Source organism: Pelobates fuscus, chromosome 8 (genome assembly GCF_036172605.1).
Source record: "Pelobates fuscus isolate aPelFus1 chromosome 8, aPelFus1.pri, whole genome shotgun sequence".
In the NCBI taxonomy this organism is placed as follows: Eukaryota; Metazoa; Chordata; class Amphibia; order Anura; family Pelobatidae; genus Pelobates; species Pelobates fuscus.
In genome coordinates, this window is record NC_086324.1 from 166,307,594 (window position 1) to 166,325,059 (window position 17,466).

The window sequence follows — 17,466 nt, forward strand, 5'->3', positions numbered from 1 at the left end:
GAGTCAGGCTGATGCTAAGCAGGAAAATATGAACAAGAGGGTGGCAGTAGATGACGTGCTGCGACCTATAGATAGGATGTGAATAAGTATTTGTGCGTATAGATATATGTTAGTGGGCCAGATCGTGGGCTTGAATTAAAATAAAGGAACCTATCAGATACTATTGGTGAGCAGTGAGAATATGACAGAGGCAGATGACGGGTTTTTGTGCTTGTAAAGCAACCGTCTTTATGACCAAGGCACCTAAGGAAAGCGAAATGTCAATGCCCACTAAATACTAAGTTATAGTAGTAAAACCTAAAATAGTAATTTACCCACATTACTAACCTAATAAGGCAAATATTTTGACAAAGTTGTCAAAAATCAAAGTTGTTTGAAAATCATAAGCTTGATTCCTGTAATGAAACCTGTGGAAACAACATCATGACAAAAATCAGCTATATATAGATTTGTGGTCGGTTAATATCGTATAGTGAAGTACCTTGTGATTGGAATTAAGTCGGTGTGGTGTGCCGGAACCGACATAGAGGGTAGGCCTGAAAAAGAGGGCCCCCCCTGAATGAATTGTATAAGAGGGAGAGGTGGGTGGGGTGAACAGCGTGCGTACGGCAGGTAGGAAGGGGGGGAGTAGCGTTTATATGGAACGCTTAACTCCTCCCACAAATACAGGCCTTACGGCCTTAAAACTTGTGGTCGGTTAATATCGTATAGTGAAGTACCTTGTGATTGGAGTCGGTGTGGTGTGCCGGAACCGACGTAGAGGGTAGGCCTGAAAAAGAGGGCAAAAGGAAATGCCAGAAAACACACTTATAGCACTATATAAAATCCATGTCTATGCTACTCCTGTGTTGGGAATGTTCTTGTATAATATATAGCCGATTCCTAGTGCCTCTAATGTTTGTTCCGGCGTACTGCTACTGGATGTCGTTCTTATAGAATGGATGTGAAAATAGCAGCTAGTGGTCCTACTTACTCTAATGACGGAATGTGAACGTAGAATCGTATTTAGAAGTACCTTCTTAAAGTTTCCTTGGGGAGACATGACTTACCTGTCTGATTAGTTGTGATCGTGGAGTTGTAGGGTTCCCGAACCCTTGTATGGTTGCAGGCACATAGATTTAAGACCTGGTTGTGTGGCGCGAATGCTGTTTAGGGAGTCTGATACTGCCCGGTATTCCCATCTGTGTACGTACGTTACTGTGAAGCGATAACCAATTATCTTTGATATCTTGTGTAAAAAATGGGGTATGGTTTGAAAGGCTTGTCAGAAACGTGTATGTCAGTTCGGAATAGTGCGATCATGTACGTATGAAGGTTTGAATAAAAGGTGGCAAAAATGTAGAAAAGACTACAGGGTGATCAGTATGCCTGTGGAAGTCCTGCTCCACTGCTTCTTGGAAGAATGTCACGATTCTGTTATATGTATCTTAGAGCAAACGAATAAAGTTCTAGATGATAACTTGTGTCGAGCCCCAACAGCCGAGTGACCGGAAGGGGATGCCAAAATGCAGCTTATGCCTGAGAGATGTGAGTTGGGTGAGGTACGAGACTGAGCGACTCATGGATAGTCGGCCCTGATAGACACGAAAATGCTGCAATCCCTCGTCTGACGTTGCGTATGTAGGACATCCTGAAAAAGAACATGACAACAACAATGAACTCAAACAACAACAATATGGTTAAGTAAAATAGAACTGGCTGGCTAACTAGTGCCGAAGCGAAAAGCTCACTACCCCGTGACAAGTGAGGCCCTGCTAGTAGCCAAGCGGCTGGTGAGAGGCTCTACCTATGATTTGGGCGTGGGGCTCGAGCCACTAGCGTGGTGGCGGGGTGGTGGCCTCTCGGTGACAGTAAAGATCCAAAACGTGTGGCCGTGACAGGTGAGGCCCTAACTATAAACCCGATAGGTGGGTGAATGCGAGGCACTAACTATGATTTGGGCCGAGGGGCGAAATCTCTGTGTTGAGATTGGGGAGTTGGCCTCGCGGGACCAGCTACGGTGTACAGCTAAGGCCAGCTCCTAACCCTAGATAGCCAGTTCTCTGACCCTAGACGGGGGCTTGATAAGGGGGTAACGTAACGTGCTTGGAAACCCAAGTTGTTGTAAATGATAGATACCCGGATATTCCCAGATAGAGACAGAGGAAACGAAGGGAGAGAAAGGAGGAAGAAAGAAGAAGGAACTGAAGTCGAGGGAAGGAAAATAATGTGCAGTATAGTGAAGTACTATGGAGATATAGCTGATAGTGCAGTATCGATAGACCCCGAGGGTGCTGAAGATTCTCATGATGGTTACCATATAAACCTGAAAGGAGATGAAATGAAGGCGTTGTGCCAAGAAAACGTCGTGGCAGCTGACGGAGAGAGGAGGGTGAAATTAGCAAGGTAGTGAGTAACAAACGATTGTTACGGGTAGTGAGTACGAATGAAGAGTTGTGGAGTGGAGCCGTGGCCTGACGAGGCAAGGCAGGAATCAAGCCCCCGTACCCCAAACATGTAACAACGTGGCCTGGTAGAGGCAGTTGTTAGGAAACACAATGAAACTAAACCTGATAGAAACAGGCGATAATCGTTTAACAAAGGCCAATTGTGTAACAATTGTAGGAAATGTGAACGAACACATTTATACCAGATAGAAACAGGCGGCAATAGTGAACCAGTAATTGTCTACTGCTAGCAGATGACAAAATGAAACAAATAGTAACAGTGATTGTCGGTTCGATACCTCATCGTGTAACAACGTGGCCTTGTCGAGGCGGTTGTTTGAAGTGTGGATGAAACAAAATTGTACCTGATAGAAATAGGTGATAATAGCGACCTAGTGACTGTCTAATGGTAACAAATGACAGTATGCAACATTAATAGAAATCAGCGGGGAATGTCAAATGGCGGTTACGCCTGAACCTGAGGTAATTCGATGCATGTATAACAGGAGATGCGTAAGTGTAAGCGTAATCTGGGAGATAAAACAAATCCAACATATACACAGTGTTTAGTTAGTTAGATTAACTTGACCCAATAAAATAGTACATGCATAGCGTCAGGCATTTAGTGGTATTACACGGGATGCACCAATAGTAGAAACACCATTAACAACCTGAAAACAGGACGGCAGAGAAGCTACACATTATACAGAATAAAACAGCTAATACCATCAAACCACTAGGCGGAGATACCAGCCGAATAAACTATGACTTTGCACTGATGCATTAAAACATAATGGAAAGTATGCTCAAAATCTCCAATTTAGAAATATTGCGCTGATATATGAAAAACACGATGGAAAGTAGGAGTGAAAACATACGAAGCCAATATGTCGTGCATGATATAATGAAATTACAGGCATCCCTTCCTTTACCCTCTCCGTAGAAAAGCATAGCCTTTATAACAACATGAGTCCTACCCAAATGGATTAATATAAATAACCATAGCAAGATTAACGTGTGGACCGGAAATTAAGGAGTCCGTGAAGGGGTGGGGGGGGGGGTGTAGGATCCCGACCCCCCAGACGGGTGATTGAAAGTGACCGCCTAGGTGCTAGCGTGAGGGGAGCGTGGTGGACCCCGGTAAGATTTATGTGACTACCAAGTAGCAACGAAATTCATAAAATACAACCTAACCTTTTAGCATTGATTAAGTTGACAAGACTGTTGTCCCAACCAAATGCTGCAATAGGTAACCAGCAGTTCACTAGAACCACCATAATGGTAGATAGAGAAACAAGTGAAATACAGCAGTTAACTGTATTATTTAAGTTAAATACGTAGCTTAGTAAATGCGTGTATTACTTGATCGACACGCATGTAATTTAACCAGATAGGGAAATCACTTAAGCTGATTGCTATTGTAAGATTTCAACACAGGGAAGGGAAAATCAGATTGTAAATGGGCAGGATTCCAGTATATGAATAAATACATATATTTCTGTATCTGATTGTATTTATGTGGGCATCTGATCAGTCAATCAGTTAGTTTGATGCTAAAATAAAGTTTCTCTCACTTGCTGGCAGTGAAAGGGTTAACAGCAGAATGGGCTGAGCTTCACTTCTACAACAGGAAATGCAGAACCAATGCCTGGGAGCAGGCTGGATTAATGAATAACTCTTTCTACCCAGCAGGGGACACTTTCCTCAGACTGGTTATCAAAGCAATGGAGACCAGAGATACACAGGGATCTGACAGGAAGCAGAACTTGTCCCCTGCAGGCTCAGTAGTATTCTGTGTGCACCCTGGACGGTCAGATATGCGAGTTCCGGTCCCCCATGACCACAGCGATGTGGAGGGGACCGGAATGAGAAGACTCACGGTTGCTGGAAAGCGTCGAAACAGCAAATAGCCCGAGCACGGCTATTTGCCGAATACCTTGGCGGAGGAGCGGGGGAACGGAGAGGAAGCCGGACCGGAAGAGGCGAGGACCGGGAGTGCTTGATCGAAGACCGGAAGTTCGGCTGTCACTGAGAGTGAACAGCGTGCGTACGGCAGGTAGGAAGGGGGGGAGTAGCGTTTATATGGAACGCTTAACTCCTCCCACAAATACAGGCCTTACGGCCTTAAAACATATTAAACCAGTCTAAATTATATACTAAAAGCCACAACTCACAAGGACCTAATTGTAACTGTAATATACCGTATTTATCGGCGTATAACACGCACTTTTTCTCCCCGAAAATAGGGGGGAAATGATGTGTGCGTGTTATACGCCTATATACCATATTTACTTACCTGTCTTGAAGCGTGGGCCGGTGTTCAGCGCGCACCGCAGTACTGGAACTTCAATTTCAGGTTCTGGTTTCCGGCGGGACTGAAAGGAAGTGTGCACAATTCCTTTCAGTCCCGCCAGAAACCGGAACCTGAAATTGAAGTTCCAGTACCGCGGTGCGTGCTGTGAAGCCGGGCCACGCTTCAAGATAGGTAAGTAATTATGGGACAAGGGGAGGGAGAGTGCACTAGGGGACACTATGGGAGGGGGTGGAAAATACTATGGGATGGGGGGGGGACACTATGGGAGGGGGTGGAGAATACTATGGAAAGGGGGGGGGCACTATGGGATGAGAGGGGGAACACTATGGGAGGGGGGGAACACTATGGGGGGGAACACTATGGGGGGGGGGGAACACTATGGGAGGGGGGGAACACTATGGGAGGGGGGAGAATACTATGGAAAGGGGGGAACACTATGGGAGGGAGGGAGAATACTATGGAAAGGGGGGGGACACTATGGGATGAGGGGGGAACACTATGGGGGGGGAGAATACTATGGAAAGGGGGGAACACTATGGGAAACGAAAGCCTTACCGTGAAAGCATGTCACGTTTGCGACCGTTGCCTTATGGTAAGGATTTTGACTTACAGTTTTAGAATCACTTGCCGTGCCGAGACCGGGCTGCGAGGATGCCGGAAGGGGCAGTGGGTTAACAAACTGTTTGGAAAGCGGTCAGGTAAGCGTAGAACCAGAGCCAGGACCATGATGGACAACAGTTAAGAGAAACAAGATGGCGGACTGAACCGAACGTAATCCTCTCAGACTTGCCAGACCATCAACGGTAAGGTGGGAGAGGATTGGCAGCCATTTTAAAGGGAATTCAAGCCCCTACCACAACTACAGGCCAAGGCCTTAATATATATATATATATATATATATATATATACACTGAATATCTTCTGAAATAAAGCATTTAGTGAAAGTATTATTATAGAGATAGAGTTTAATAGCAGATGTTGCCCTGTGGTAACGAGCAGCATTAAGGATTACTCTGACCTAAAGTTTACCTGCGTTCTCCTGGCTTCCCTATCCTCCTCATCGTAGGAAGGGGAGAGATGTCAGGGAGGACAGGCTGAGAGGAAGACACGGACAGCACGGAGGGTGGAGGGGCTGTGCCACCATTGGACACCTGTTATCAGATGTCCAATATGTACAGAATTAACATTAGTGAAATGGAAGTTTTGTTCCAGGCTGGCTAGCAACGTCCCAATGACTCTGCCAGAGGTGGGATTACAAATCCTGCAGCAGATTAGTTAATCGCTGTAACGGAATGCAGTAGTATAGTCCACGATCTCCGTTTGTATCACAGGTAAATCCACAGTCAGCGCTGGAAAAGCAAGGCAATATCCCAATCCTCCCAATAACCGGACGAAACACAGTTTGGGAGTCAACTAACTCGCTTTATTCACAGACTTCCATATTTATGCAGTTCCCCTTGCATGGGGTTTTCTTACAGATGTTACAGGGGATTTCTCCCATCAGGCAGTGTAATTATCCCAACAGGCATTGCTGCACGAGAGGGATACTCCCACTAAAATGGACGATTAAGTGGATTATCCCCTCGTGCAGCAAAACTGACAATTCACATGAAATTCCATATTTCGCATAATATTACTCACTTTCATACGAACAACCGTTCGGTAGATAGCTGGGGTCTGCGGGCACATTTAGTCAGAATACCGCTCAGATCCCAGCTAAACTAACCGAACGCCGCACAAAATACACTTAACCATCGAGTTCGGTCTGAAACTACCGAACATCGATGGGGAACAGAATGTGGTGAGAGCGGAACTCCCGAACGCTCTGGAAGTCCAGCGGTGTTCGGATCATTGAGTAGCCGTTTTCAGTTCCAGGCTCTCGACGACCGAACACCGCTGCAGAGACAAAGGATCCAAGATGGCCGACCGCCGCATGGTCGGTAGTCGAACGACGGCCACCTAGGAGAACCTTTAATTACCGATTGCAACATTGTTGCAATCGGTTAATGAGTGCCACACGACTCTGAGTGTGTGGTCTACCTGGGGGGCCCGTATTCGTTTGGCAAACGGCCCGGATAGCCGCGGTTCGTCAAACGAAATGTTTGCATGCTGGTAGCTTACGGCTGCCAGCATGCGAACGGCCATACTATAATACATACACAACAAAATATACATAGTACCACATACAGCCTACGGACAACCTTTATATAATATAGTCCAGAAGTGGCTAGGTTTGCCACAATCGCTGAGCAGTGTTTTGCTATGAAATGCTGCCCATGCGGACTCCAGGCACCAGGACCACTTCAAATCACTGAAGTGGTTGTGGTACTTGGAGCAACTCTTTAGGTTTATTGCAAATTATTATATAAATTAAAAGGAGTGTGAGGAGTGTGCAGCAGTTTTCTTTAAGAAATGCTTGTTGGGTCTGGATTGGCAACTTGCTGTAGTAAATGTGTTTCGGAATGTGGGCTAGCTAATACATAGAATCCCGTAAGTCTCCTTCTCTTCCCTCATTGGTACTCTGTGTCCGTTTACAGCTGTCCAACCTTTATGGGCTGAGGTGCAGGGGAGGGTTGGCAGCCTTAGGCCTGGGGGGCAAAACCAGTCAAGTGGCCCATTGCACCACCAAATCAGTTCACCATCCATGCCCACCTTTTCCTGGTTTTATAACGGATATTGATGTTATGCTAATCAGTAGCTCTTTGCCATACCCGCCCTTTCACGGCTCTGACTTTCAATGTTGTCAGAGCGCAGGCTGAGAATCTCTGAGCCTGTGCTCTGACTCACTAACTGAGCATCAGAACCACAAGGGAGAGGATATGATGTGACTGCACCCACAGCTGGTGCGCACCAGTGGACCTCCAGCGAATCGTTTCAATTGAATATGCTGGTGTACCCAACTTGTGAGCTGTGTTGGCCGCCGGGCGCCTCTGTTGTCATGGCACCCTGCGTGACCGCACAGCGTGCACACCCCAACGGCTGGCCCTGCTGACACATACTGATGTTACTACTTAGACATCCCTCAATATTAATACAGACATCAGAGTAAACACCAATAAACTGTGGAAACAGAGCTGATCCCCCCCAAATTTATTAAGATTTGCTTAGTGGATTTGTTGTAAGATTAAATCATGCCTCCTCCTCTCTCTCTCCCATGTGCTGCTCTGTAGGCTGGGAGGAAGTGAAGAGTAATCACATTATCCCAGCATAGCGCCACCTGTGGCTGCATGGGGAACAGCTGTTTTATGTAATGCTTGCAGGACGGCCAGCTGCTGCAGAACATCTTTGTTCCCGTCTCTGCAAAGGGCTCCAGGCACTGCTTGTTGTGAGTGTGAGCCACTGTAAATTAGGGGCAGAGGGCACTTGCACTGCGGTAAAGACGGGTCTGGGCAGGAGGAGAGTGCAGTGCAATCAGTGCACTCCCCTCCTGTGGGTCACCAGTAGACTGGTGCACCTGCCCAGGATCAGAGCCGGTGCAAGGATTTTTGCCGCCCTAGACAAAATAAAGATTTGCCGCCCCCCCATGTGACATTACAATGCCCCACCCATATGATCTGAAATATGAACTAACACCAGTGCTGCACACAGTGTGTGTTTACATTAGAAAGCCTGCAGGGACCGGCTATAGACACCAGAACCACTTCATTAAGCTATAGTGTCCCTTTAATGTGGTCTCTCCTCTCCCCCACCCTCCCCTAGCAGTCTCTTCTCACACTCACCCACCCTCCCTGTGCTCTTCTCTCTCCCCCCCACCCTCCCTGTGTTGTTCTCACTCCTCCCCCTCCATGTGTTCTCCTCACCCCCCTCCTCCCTGTGTTCTTCTTACTTCCCCCCTTGTTCTTCTTACTCCCCCACCTGTTCTTCTGACCCCCTTTCTTCTTCTTACTCCCCCTTCTTCTTATTACTCCCCCCTTCTTCTTACCCCCCCTTCTTCTTATTACTCCCCCCTTCTTCTTACCCCCTCTTCTTCTTCTTACTCCCCCCTTCTTCTTACTCCCCCTTCTTCTTCTTACCCCCTCTTCTTCTTACCCCCTTCTTCTTACTCCCCCCTCTTTTTCTTACTCCCCCTTCTTCTCTTTTTCTTCTTCTTACCCCCTCTTCTTCTTACCCCCTCTTCTTCTTACCCCCTCTTCTTCTTCTTACCCCCCCTCTTTTTATTACTCCCCCTTCTTCTCTTTTTCTTCTTCTTACCCCCTCTTTTTCGTATCCCCCCTTCTTCTTACTCCCCCCCTTCTTCTTACTCTCCCCCCTCTTCTTACTCCCCTCCTCTTCTTACTCCCCTCCTCTTCTTACTCCCCCCACCCCCTCTTCTTACTCCCCCCTTCTTCTTACTCCCCCCTCTTCTTCTTACCCCCTTCTTCTTCTTACTTCCCCCTCTTTTTCTTATCTCCCCTCCTTCTTACTCCACCCTCCCCCTCTTCTTACTCCCTCCCCTCTTCTTACTCCCCCCTCTTATTTTTTTTTTATTATTTTTTTTTTTATGTGCATGTATAACATTCGCTTGACTGTAGTGCCATAACAGCATTCTTAGGTATTAGAAACATACAAGAGTTATAACCGCTGTTAAGCATTTAGAAGTGTGGTGAAACCAACCTCGCCACTGGGCCCTGGAGAAGCCTGTTTGCTAGCCTCCTACCTACTGACTATGGCCCCTGGGTTATTTGGGGCATATTGTACTGTATATTGCTGCTACTGGCCCTTTTAACAGCATCTATGGACATATTGGGACTTTTGGGACTACTGTCCCTTTAAGACTGTGATACATATTCTAGTGTACTGCCTGTAATATTATATGTGTATTAAGTTTAACCTGGGATATGTATGCAGCATTCATCTGATTGTTCGGTAGAATCACTCCATTTATTATATTGAGTGAAACTACCGAACAACCAGATCACCCAGGAATAAGTGTGCCTCCAATTACAGTTTGCAACAATGTTGCAAACGGGTAATTGGCAATCAGTGTAATGTATTCTTTGTCCTCTGGGTGGCCGCCATTCGGGAAACAAACACGTGGCGGCGGCCATCTTAAACTACTGAACAGCGGTGTTTTGCCGTCGAGTGTCTGGAACTAAAATCGGACACTTGACTAGGCAAACACCGCTGAGACCTCCATACTTCCAGAAATTCGTATGGAAACTACCGAATGACCCGCCGTTCGGTAGAAAGAACCCCACAAACAAGGGAATTCATTCAAACCCTCTCCAGGCTCTATAACACAGGCAATTCGTCTGTTTTCATTCCCTTGTTTGTGACCGACCGCAGGGCCAAAATGCATGGAACTGTTTTCGGATACTTTACCCATGCGGTCGGTCAAATCTTTGGAACCCCATATCTCCCGAACCATTCATCCGAATTACTTGAATTTTGGATATGTTGTCCCCCTGAATAAGGGCTATCCAGCAATGCTGGATTTAAAGGTGTACCCCCGGGTTTTGGGGTACATCCAGAACTTGGCTGAAAAAGTGTACCGGATAATTGGGTTTAATGTTATCTGAGGGGAGGGGATGTGTGGGCTGAACCATGTATGTGATTGGTTATTTTATGCCTCCCCCTGGGTGTGGCCTGTATGTGTATTATTGTAATAAAAGCCAGGCTGGATGAGACAGTCCAGAGTTCCCGTTTTACCCTCAAAGTGATGTGTCGTCTCATTATTGGGGGGAAGGATTTATTGCATGCTGTTCCAGTTGACTGCTAGGAGTACAAGCCTATTCGTATGGTTCCTATTCAATGGTCTACAGCATTCATATGCTTGGGAGAATTTTAACGGTTTCTCGGATTCGGTGATTGTGGTGTCTGCCAGAGTGCTTGGAGTCCTCAGGAAGCACTAGGAGCATCCATTAACGGAGGTACCAAGTCGGGGTGCCAGGTGATCCGTTACAAGAAGGTTTGCACATATTTTTTTTTTAAACAATATATGATAAAACAGGCTAGGTACACGCTGGCTGTCTAAGATGAATTAGTCAGACGTTTGGTAACAGTAGCTTAAGGTTATTAAGTAGTCGTTGTCGCTTTAGCTTCGGGCCCTAGGTATGATTACGCTTGAACAGGCTGTCTAATTAGTCATATCCTACAGTCGGTTAGGTGACATATCGGACATTGTGTCTGTCGCTAGGTAGGTCGCTTTAATGTGATGGGTCAATTACGCTAATTAAAATCCAGCATTGAGAAAAAAAAATCCAGTAGTGAAACAGATATCACCCATGCTTTTTCAATTCTAACTGTCAGTTATCTATAGACAGGCTGGTAAGGTCAAGATGGGCGCTCCTATTCACAATGTGATCTTTAGGCAAGCTTTTAGGTGCAGTATACCCCCAGGCCGCAGATCTCGTAAATGGATGGCACAGCCCCTGAGGTTGAGACGGTGGAAGACAGGACAGTTCCGGATGCAAAGTCCTTCATGGGGTGAGTAAGGGACGTCCTCTGCAGTTGCTGAAGTGTTATATCAGGGAGCCTGCTGCCAGTCGCTGGGCGCTGAGTAGATTCCCTACTATGTTCCAGTCGCATGTGAGGATCTCTACTGCAGGAATGTGGATGATGGCTCCATTGCTTTTCCACATGCTGGTTTGCCTCCCAGTGCGGCGGTGGTTGCGGGCAGCTGATGCCACTGTGGGGCGACTTGTTTCTCTGCTTGGGGGAGGGAGGGAATACCGGAGCCCAGCGGAAGACCTCTGAGGGTCCAGTGTTAGTGGAGGTAGGTGGCTTGCTGGGGTTCTGGGCTGTTTGCAGGTGGGTGGTTGCAGTCAGGATCTGTACGGTCCGCTTGTTGGTTACCCTGTGGAGGCTCTGGGCTCGCCTCGCCTCCGCCATCTTGGTGACAGTGCCTGGAGCGTGGGTCCTGGCGGTCCTGTAGCTTCGCCTGTCGTGCTTGCGGTCGTCGGGTCCCGAGAGTGGGGTCCGGGATCACCCCCCCGGTCCAGAGGGGGGGTACGGGGCCGGTTCCCCGCGTGTCTTACTCAGAGTACCGCATGGCATGCGGCAGGGCAGCGGCCGTCCGCCCCGCTCGCCTCCAGAGCAGGCCTCCAAAGTGTCCCGTAGGATTCCTCCTCCAGGGGACTGAAGCCTGTTTGGCCAGCCTCACCCTGGATCCGGGGCTCTCTGCCCGTCGAGGGCCACCGTTGCCGGTCAGTTTTGTGCCAGATATCTGTAATTTATTTCTGTTTAGGCCTTGGGTTGCAGGAGCTGGTCCCCCTTGCGACCAGCCAGCTCGGCGGTCCGGCCCCGCCCCCCACTCCCCCCTCTTCTTACTCCCTCCCTCTTCTTACTCACCCTTCCCGCCTCCCCCTCTTCTTACTCCCCCTCCTTCTTCTTACTCCCCCCCCCTTTTAACTCCCCTCTCTCACCTCCCCTTCCCTGTAGCGTGGCCGAGCTCCTCTCCGGTCCGCGGTGCCCGGCCGGAGTGATAGGAAGGTGCACACTCAGTGTGCACTTCCTGTCAGTCCGGCCGGGTACAGGAAACAGAAACTTCTCCTTATTTATGTAAGAGTCTCATGACTGCCATACTCCTGCTCCTCCAAACTTCATTTCAGACTGAAACAGCCATTCAAAGTTACCAGACTTGACAGGTGCATAGTCGCCATATGGGCAGGCAGAATCAAAACAAAACCCCCCACATACCAAACCCAATCAGACCCTAAGGTATATGGGTCAAAATTGTCCACAGTTTTTATTAATAATAATATTAATATTTGTACTACATTGAAAAAGTCATTGCCCCAATGGCACAAACTCAGCCGGGTAGGCAAGTTAGAAGTGATTTTTCTAAGATGGCTGCCTATTTATATAGCTCAGCCCCTAACCTTCTAACCCACCAATCCCTACATAGCTTCTGCCTCCTAGCCCAGTCAAGGCCCAGTTCCCTTAAACTGTGCTTTTGTTACATGGGGCTACAATCTAGCTGTAACCAATTCTGACCTATACGAGTCAAAGATGCCGTTACTATTATGAACTATTGTTCAGCCTGTCAACCAAAACAAAGATATACCAGAACTCCCACTAAATATGTAAGATTGTACCTATTGTTCTTTGACATCTGCAACATATATCAGAGCTAGTGGGGCCCAGGGGGGCTATATGGTGGTTTAAACACTATAGGGTCAGCAATACATGTTTGTGTTCCTGACCCTATAGCGTTCCTTTAATTTACCATATCCCCATTTTTTTTAGACTACCACTTCCCTTTAAAAAAATAATGTTAGTGTTTCTAAACTATTGCAAATATTTTTTTCCCCCACATAAACACTGGTGGGGTGCTGCCCCTGGTGCCGCTACTGACGAGCCTCCACTGAATGCAGAGCAATAAGTAACTATTTATACATATAGCCAGGGCCATTATAGAGTGATACATGTGTCGCAGCTTAGAGGAAATACATAATGAGTTAGAGGGGATGGAGGGCTAAATTTACCTGTCAGGTGTCTGTAGGCACATCATTCTAAGGCGCCCCCTGCTCCCCGAAAAATAAACAATGGTTAAAGTGATTTTAAGGAATTTATTATCTGGACATTGCAGGCAAAAAAACATCTAATAATCATATATTGGTATTTGATAACTGTATATGTATCAATGTATGTATGTTGATATTCCTGTTTGTAATGTATTGTGTTTGAATGTGTGAGTACAGTGAGTGTATGCAGTTGTATAACTGAATGCTGGGTCAAAGATAACATTAGACGTGGTTATGGTAAAGGAGGGTTAAGGTTAGAGAGGGGTTAATGTCAGAGTTAGGTTACACAGGGTGTTTAGTTTTAGAAAGATAAAAAACTGGAGAGGAATTATAGCTGTTATATAAAGGGAGTTTAGAATTATTTAGTTTAGGATACAAGTTTGGTTACATTGGGTGGCGGGAAAAAAGGTGGCTGCCTTTTTTCGGAGCACGTGTCCTTTAGTTATACGAACCCAGAGAGAGCACTTGAGTTTGTTGTTGCTTTGAAGATAATGAGCCAAGGGGTGGTCTGCATTTGGTAGGTAGACATTCCGAACCAAAGGGAAACAACTTGGGCTTAGGGAAAATAAGAGTTCCAGGGCAGTTTGTAACAGGCTATGTTGGTCCAAAATGTGAAATTCACTCTGAATTCACTTTAAATTCTCACTTTAGAAAATAATGTTGAAAATATAATTTTTTTTTTATATATACTTTTGCTATATCTCTATGATTTTCGTATAGAGTAGATTTCACAGTTAGGACCTCACAGGGTTAATTATCAGCAAGGTAAAGTTCACAATGACTATTTCTCCACCCTGTGAGTTAAAGAACAGAAACATTTCAGTTTCGTTTCTCTTTGCTGTTTTCCAGGATGGCGTCCGCTGATTGGAAAGAAGAGTTAAACTGCTCCGTCTGTCTGAATATTTACATGGATCCGGTAATGCTAAATTGCGGACATAACTTCTGCCGTGTCTGTATCGGGACTGTGCTGGATACACCGGAGGGAGCTGGAGTTAATACCTGTCTTGACTGTAGAGCAGAGCTTCAGGAACGTCCTGTTCTGCAAAGTAACCTGCAACTGTGTAACATAACAGAGCGTTTCCTTTCTGCGCAGCCAGAAAAAGAGGATTCTGGGATTTTCTGTACTTACTGCGTTCACACTCCTGTACCTGCAGCTAAGACATGCCTGCTCTGTGAGGCTTCCCTGTGTGACGTCCACCTGAGTGTACATAGCAAGTCTGCCGAACATGTCTTAACGGATCCCATTTCTTCCCTGGAGAACAGAAAATGCTCCGTCCACAAGGAGCCCCTGAAATATTACTGCTCTCAGGATGCTACCTGTGTCTGTGTGACCTGTATTGCCTTTGGGGATCACAAGGGACACCAACTTTGTACATTGAATGAGGTGTCTGGGAAGGAGAAGGAGAAAATGAGAAATGTTTTGGAGAAACTGACTCTAAAGCTGGAGGAAACTAAGATAAAACTTCAGAACCTGCAGGAGCGCAAGAGCGAAGTACAAGATAAAGCTGCCGGGGTAACTGAGAGAGTCTCTGCTTTTTTTCGTGATATCAGAAAACAGTTGGAATCCCTAGAGAATCGAATCCAGAGTGAGATCTCCAGGCAGGAAGAGCAGATCTCACTCCGAGTCTCTGATTTAATACAGCGGCTGGAAATAAAGAAGGAGGATCTTACCAGGAAGATGGGTCACATTGAGAAGCTGTGTGACACGACGGACCCACTAACTGTCTTACAAGAATGGCAAGCAGACAGCGCTGACTTTAATGATACGGAGGATGACGAGGATACAGATAGAGATAATGATACATCTTCTGCTGTAGGGGATCTGGATGAGGTTCTGGTCTCATTGATCTTGCAGCGTGAGTTAAATGATGTCATCGCTGATGTAATGATAAAGAATGGGCTCCATGTGCCGGTGGTTTCAGACCTTTTATTAGATGTAAAGACGGCTGCTAATGATGTATCTGTGTCAGGCGACTTAAAAACGATATTCATGTCTGATGTAAAGCTGAACCGACTGCAAAGACCTGAGAGATTTCTTAATTATCAGGCTTTTAGTAAAAGAACATTTTTGTCAGGGCGACATTACTGGGAAGTGGAGGCCAGCGATACAGGACTTAGCAGGATCGGAGTATCTTATCCCAGCACAGAGAAGGAAGGCAGGAATTCCTACATAGGGAATAATAATAAATCCTGGTGTTTGTACATGCATCATAAAGGCTATATTGCTAAATATGATTCTATTTCACATCGGTTACTCCCTGCTCCTTCCTGCCATACATTCGGGATATATCTGGACTATGAAGCTGGCCGGCTCTCATTCTATGAGCTGTGTGTCCCAGTCAGACATTTATACACCTTCACTGCAGCCTTCACTGAGCCTCTACATGCTGGGTTCAAAGTTTGGAAAGAAAGTTGGATTAGAATCAGTAGCTAGTTTTATATGTGTGAAATTCCTGCACAACATGAAATCTTACAAAATCCATTTGCCTGCAATTTGATTGGATTAATTGACATTGTAAACATCTTATTATCTTATTAAAAATGTATTGTCTAAAATATGTATATCTTTAGCTGAGCCTTTAAAAAAAATAAAAAAATAAAAAAATTATAATAATAATCTGCTGCGCATACCTGTAATAATTAACACGCCTCTATTGAAGTTTCCTAATTACTGCTGTAAACAGATAAAATGAATTATGTCAGAACTTGTTTCCTGTACAATTCTGGATAAAAGTTTACTGAGTTTGGGAAATACTTTAAATATTGATAAAGGTGAAAAAAAGTTGTATGTATTCGTATCTCTGTTTATGAGTATGCCCGTGTGGATCTCTGTGGGTGTTTTTGGATTTTCCTTTTCTCTTTTTTCCATCTTTTTAAATAATGATAAACATGTCTCCTTATTTATGTAAGATTCCCATGACTCCCATACTTCTGTTCTTCAAAATTTCCTTTCAGATTAAACAAAGACACTATCTAGTTTTAACCAATTCCTCCCTATAAGAGCTAGGGATAAGAATTGCCCTACACCATGATAAGAGTGGAGATCACTGTACACATAACAAGTGTGATGAAGTGCCCTTCACAACTTGGTCCTGGAGAGGCCTACTTGCCAGCCTCTTGCCCTGTGACTATGGCCCTGGGGTGTATGGCCCTTTAAAAACATTATTTGGGCTTATTGGATTTTGGGACACTTTTTCTGCCCCTTTGAATCCATGGGAAGGTGTGCCTCTTCCCCTCCCGCGTTTCCTGTCCCATTGTTCTCCAGCAGGGCATTGTCCCAGGGACACTGCCAGACCAGTTAAAACTGGCTGCTTTGTCCCTCCTCAATCTCTCATCAGCCCTTGCTATTGTTTAACCCCATGGCGATTTGACTGTGTTTGTGGGATCTGAGCGCTGTTCGGCTATATTCAGCGCTCAGATCCAAGCTATGTGGGGTTTCAGTTCTATAGAATATTAGTTATGTATTTTAATGTGTTTTGTTGCAGTTGTAACTTAGTGATATTTTCTGTACCTGGAGATAATTGAGTTTACTACAGTTACTTAAGCCAATTATCTTCAGAATAGAGGAGAAGATAGACTGGCAGCACAGCCTGAATCTGTGGAACTGTTTTAGGCAGGAAAGCCATGCTTGCAGTCGGTCAAATAGGACTTCCATCTAACTTTTGAACAACTGGACCAATTGGTATGATTTTGACATATGTTTGTATACTGCTTATGGTGGTTCAGAATATGTGACTTTTATGTGAATTGCATGTATGGCTAGGAAGTTATGAATATTGTATAAAACTGTATATTATCCTGTCTGTGATAATTAAGTTAACCCATTGTGTTTAGTAATTATATCACAGGCAGAGGAGAGGGTTTGTGAGCTTTGACTGGGAGTGTCTGACTGTGCTGTAATGTGTTTGATTGGTTATTGTAACTGCATGTCCTGTGTACCACAAGGTCCACGTGGGTGGTAACCTTGTGGGAAAACTTGCATATAAGTGCCAATAAACCCTCAGACTGCTGAGTTCCTGTTTTACCCTCAACATAGAGCCTCGTCTCATGTGTGGGGGAAAAGGCTGCATTTACACTGGGGATTGCTATACACTGTATACTGCCCTGGCTATAATCACTGAACTCTGTTAAGAGCTTGTTCCAGCTTCGCTCTCTGCAGGAAGATAGGTTTGGTCTGCAGTGCTGATGGTGTCAAGTAGAGTGCTTGGAGTCCTCGGAAAGCACTAGGAGCATCCATCAACGGAGGTACTATTACTGCGTTATAAGGTGCCTCAAAAAATTA

The 17,466-nt window shown here is 45.7% G+C and overlaps 1 protein-coding gene across 1 annotated transcript; it reads left to right on the forward strand.

Moving 5' to 3' along the window:
- The first annotated feature begins 14,034 nt into the window (after positions 1–14,034).
- LOC134571975 (E3 ubiquitin-protein ligase TRIM39-like) lies at positions 14,035–15,650 on the forward strand. The gene has a single exon (XM_063430710.1). The coding sequence runs from the start codon at positions 14,035–14,037 to the stop codon at positions 15,616–15,618; it is 1,584 nt and encodes a 527-aa protein (XP_063286780.1). The 3' UTR covers positions 15,619–15,650.
- Positions 15,651–17,466: the final 1,816 nt, after the last annotated feature.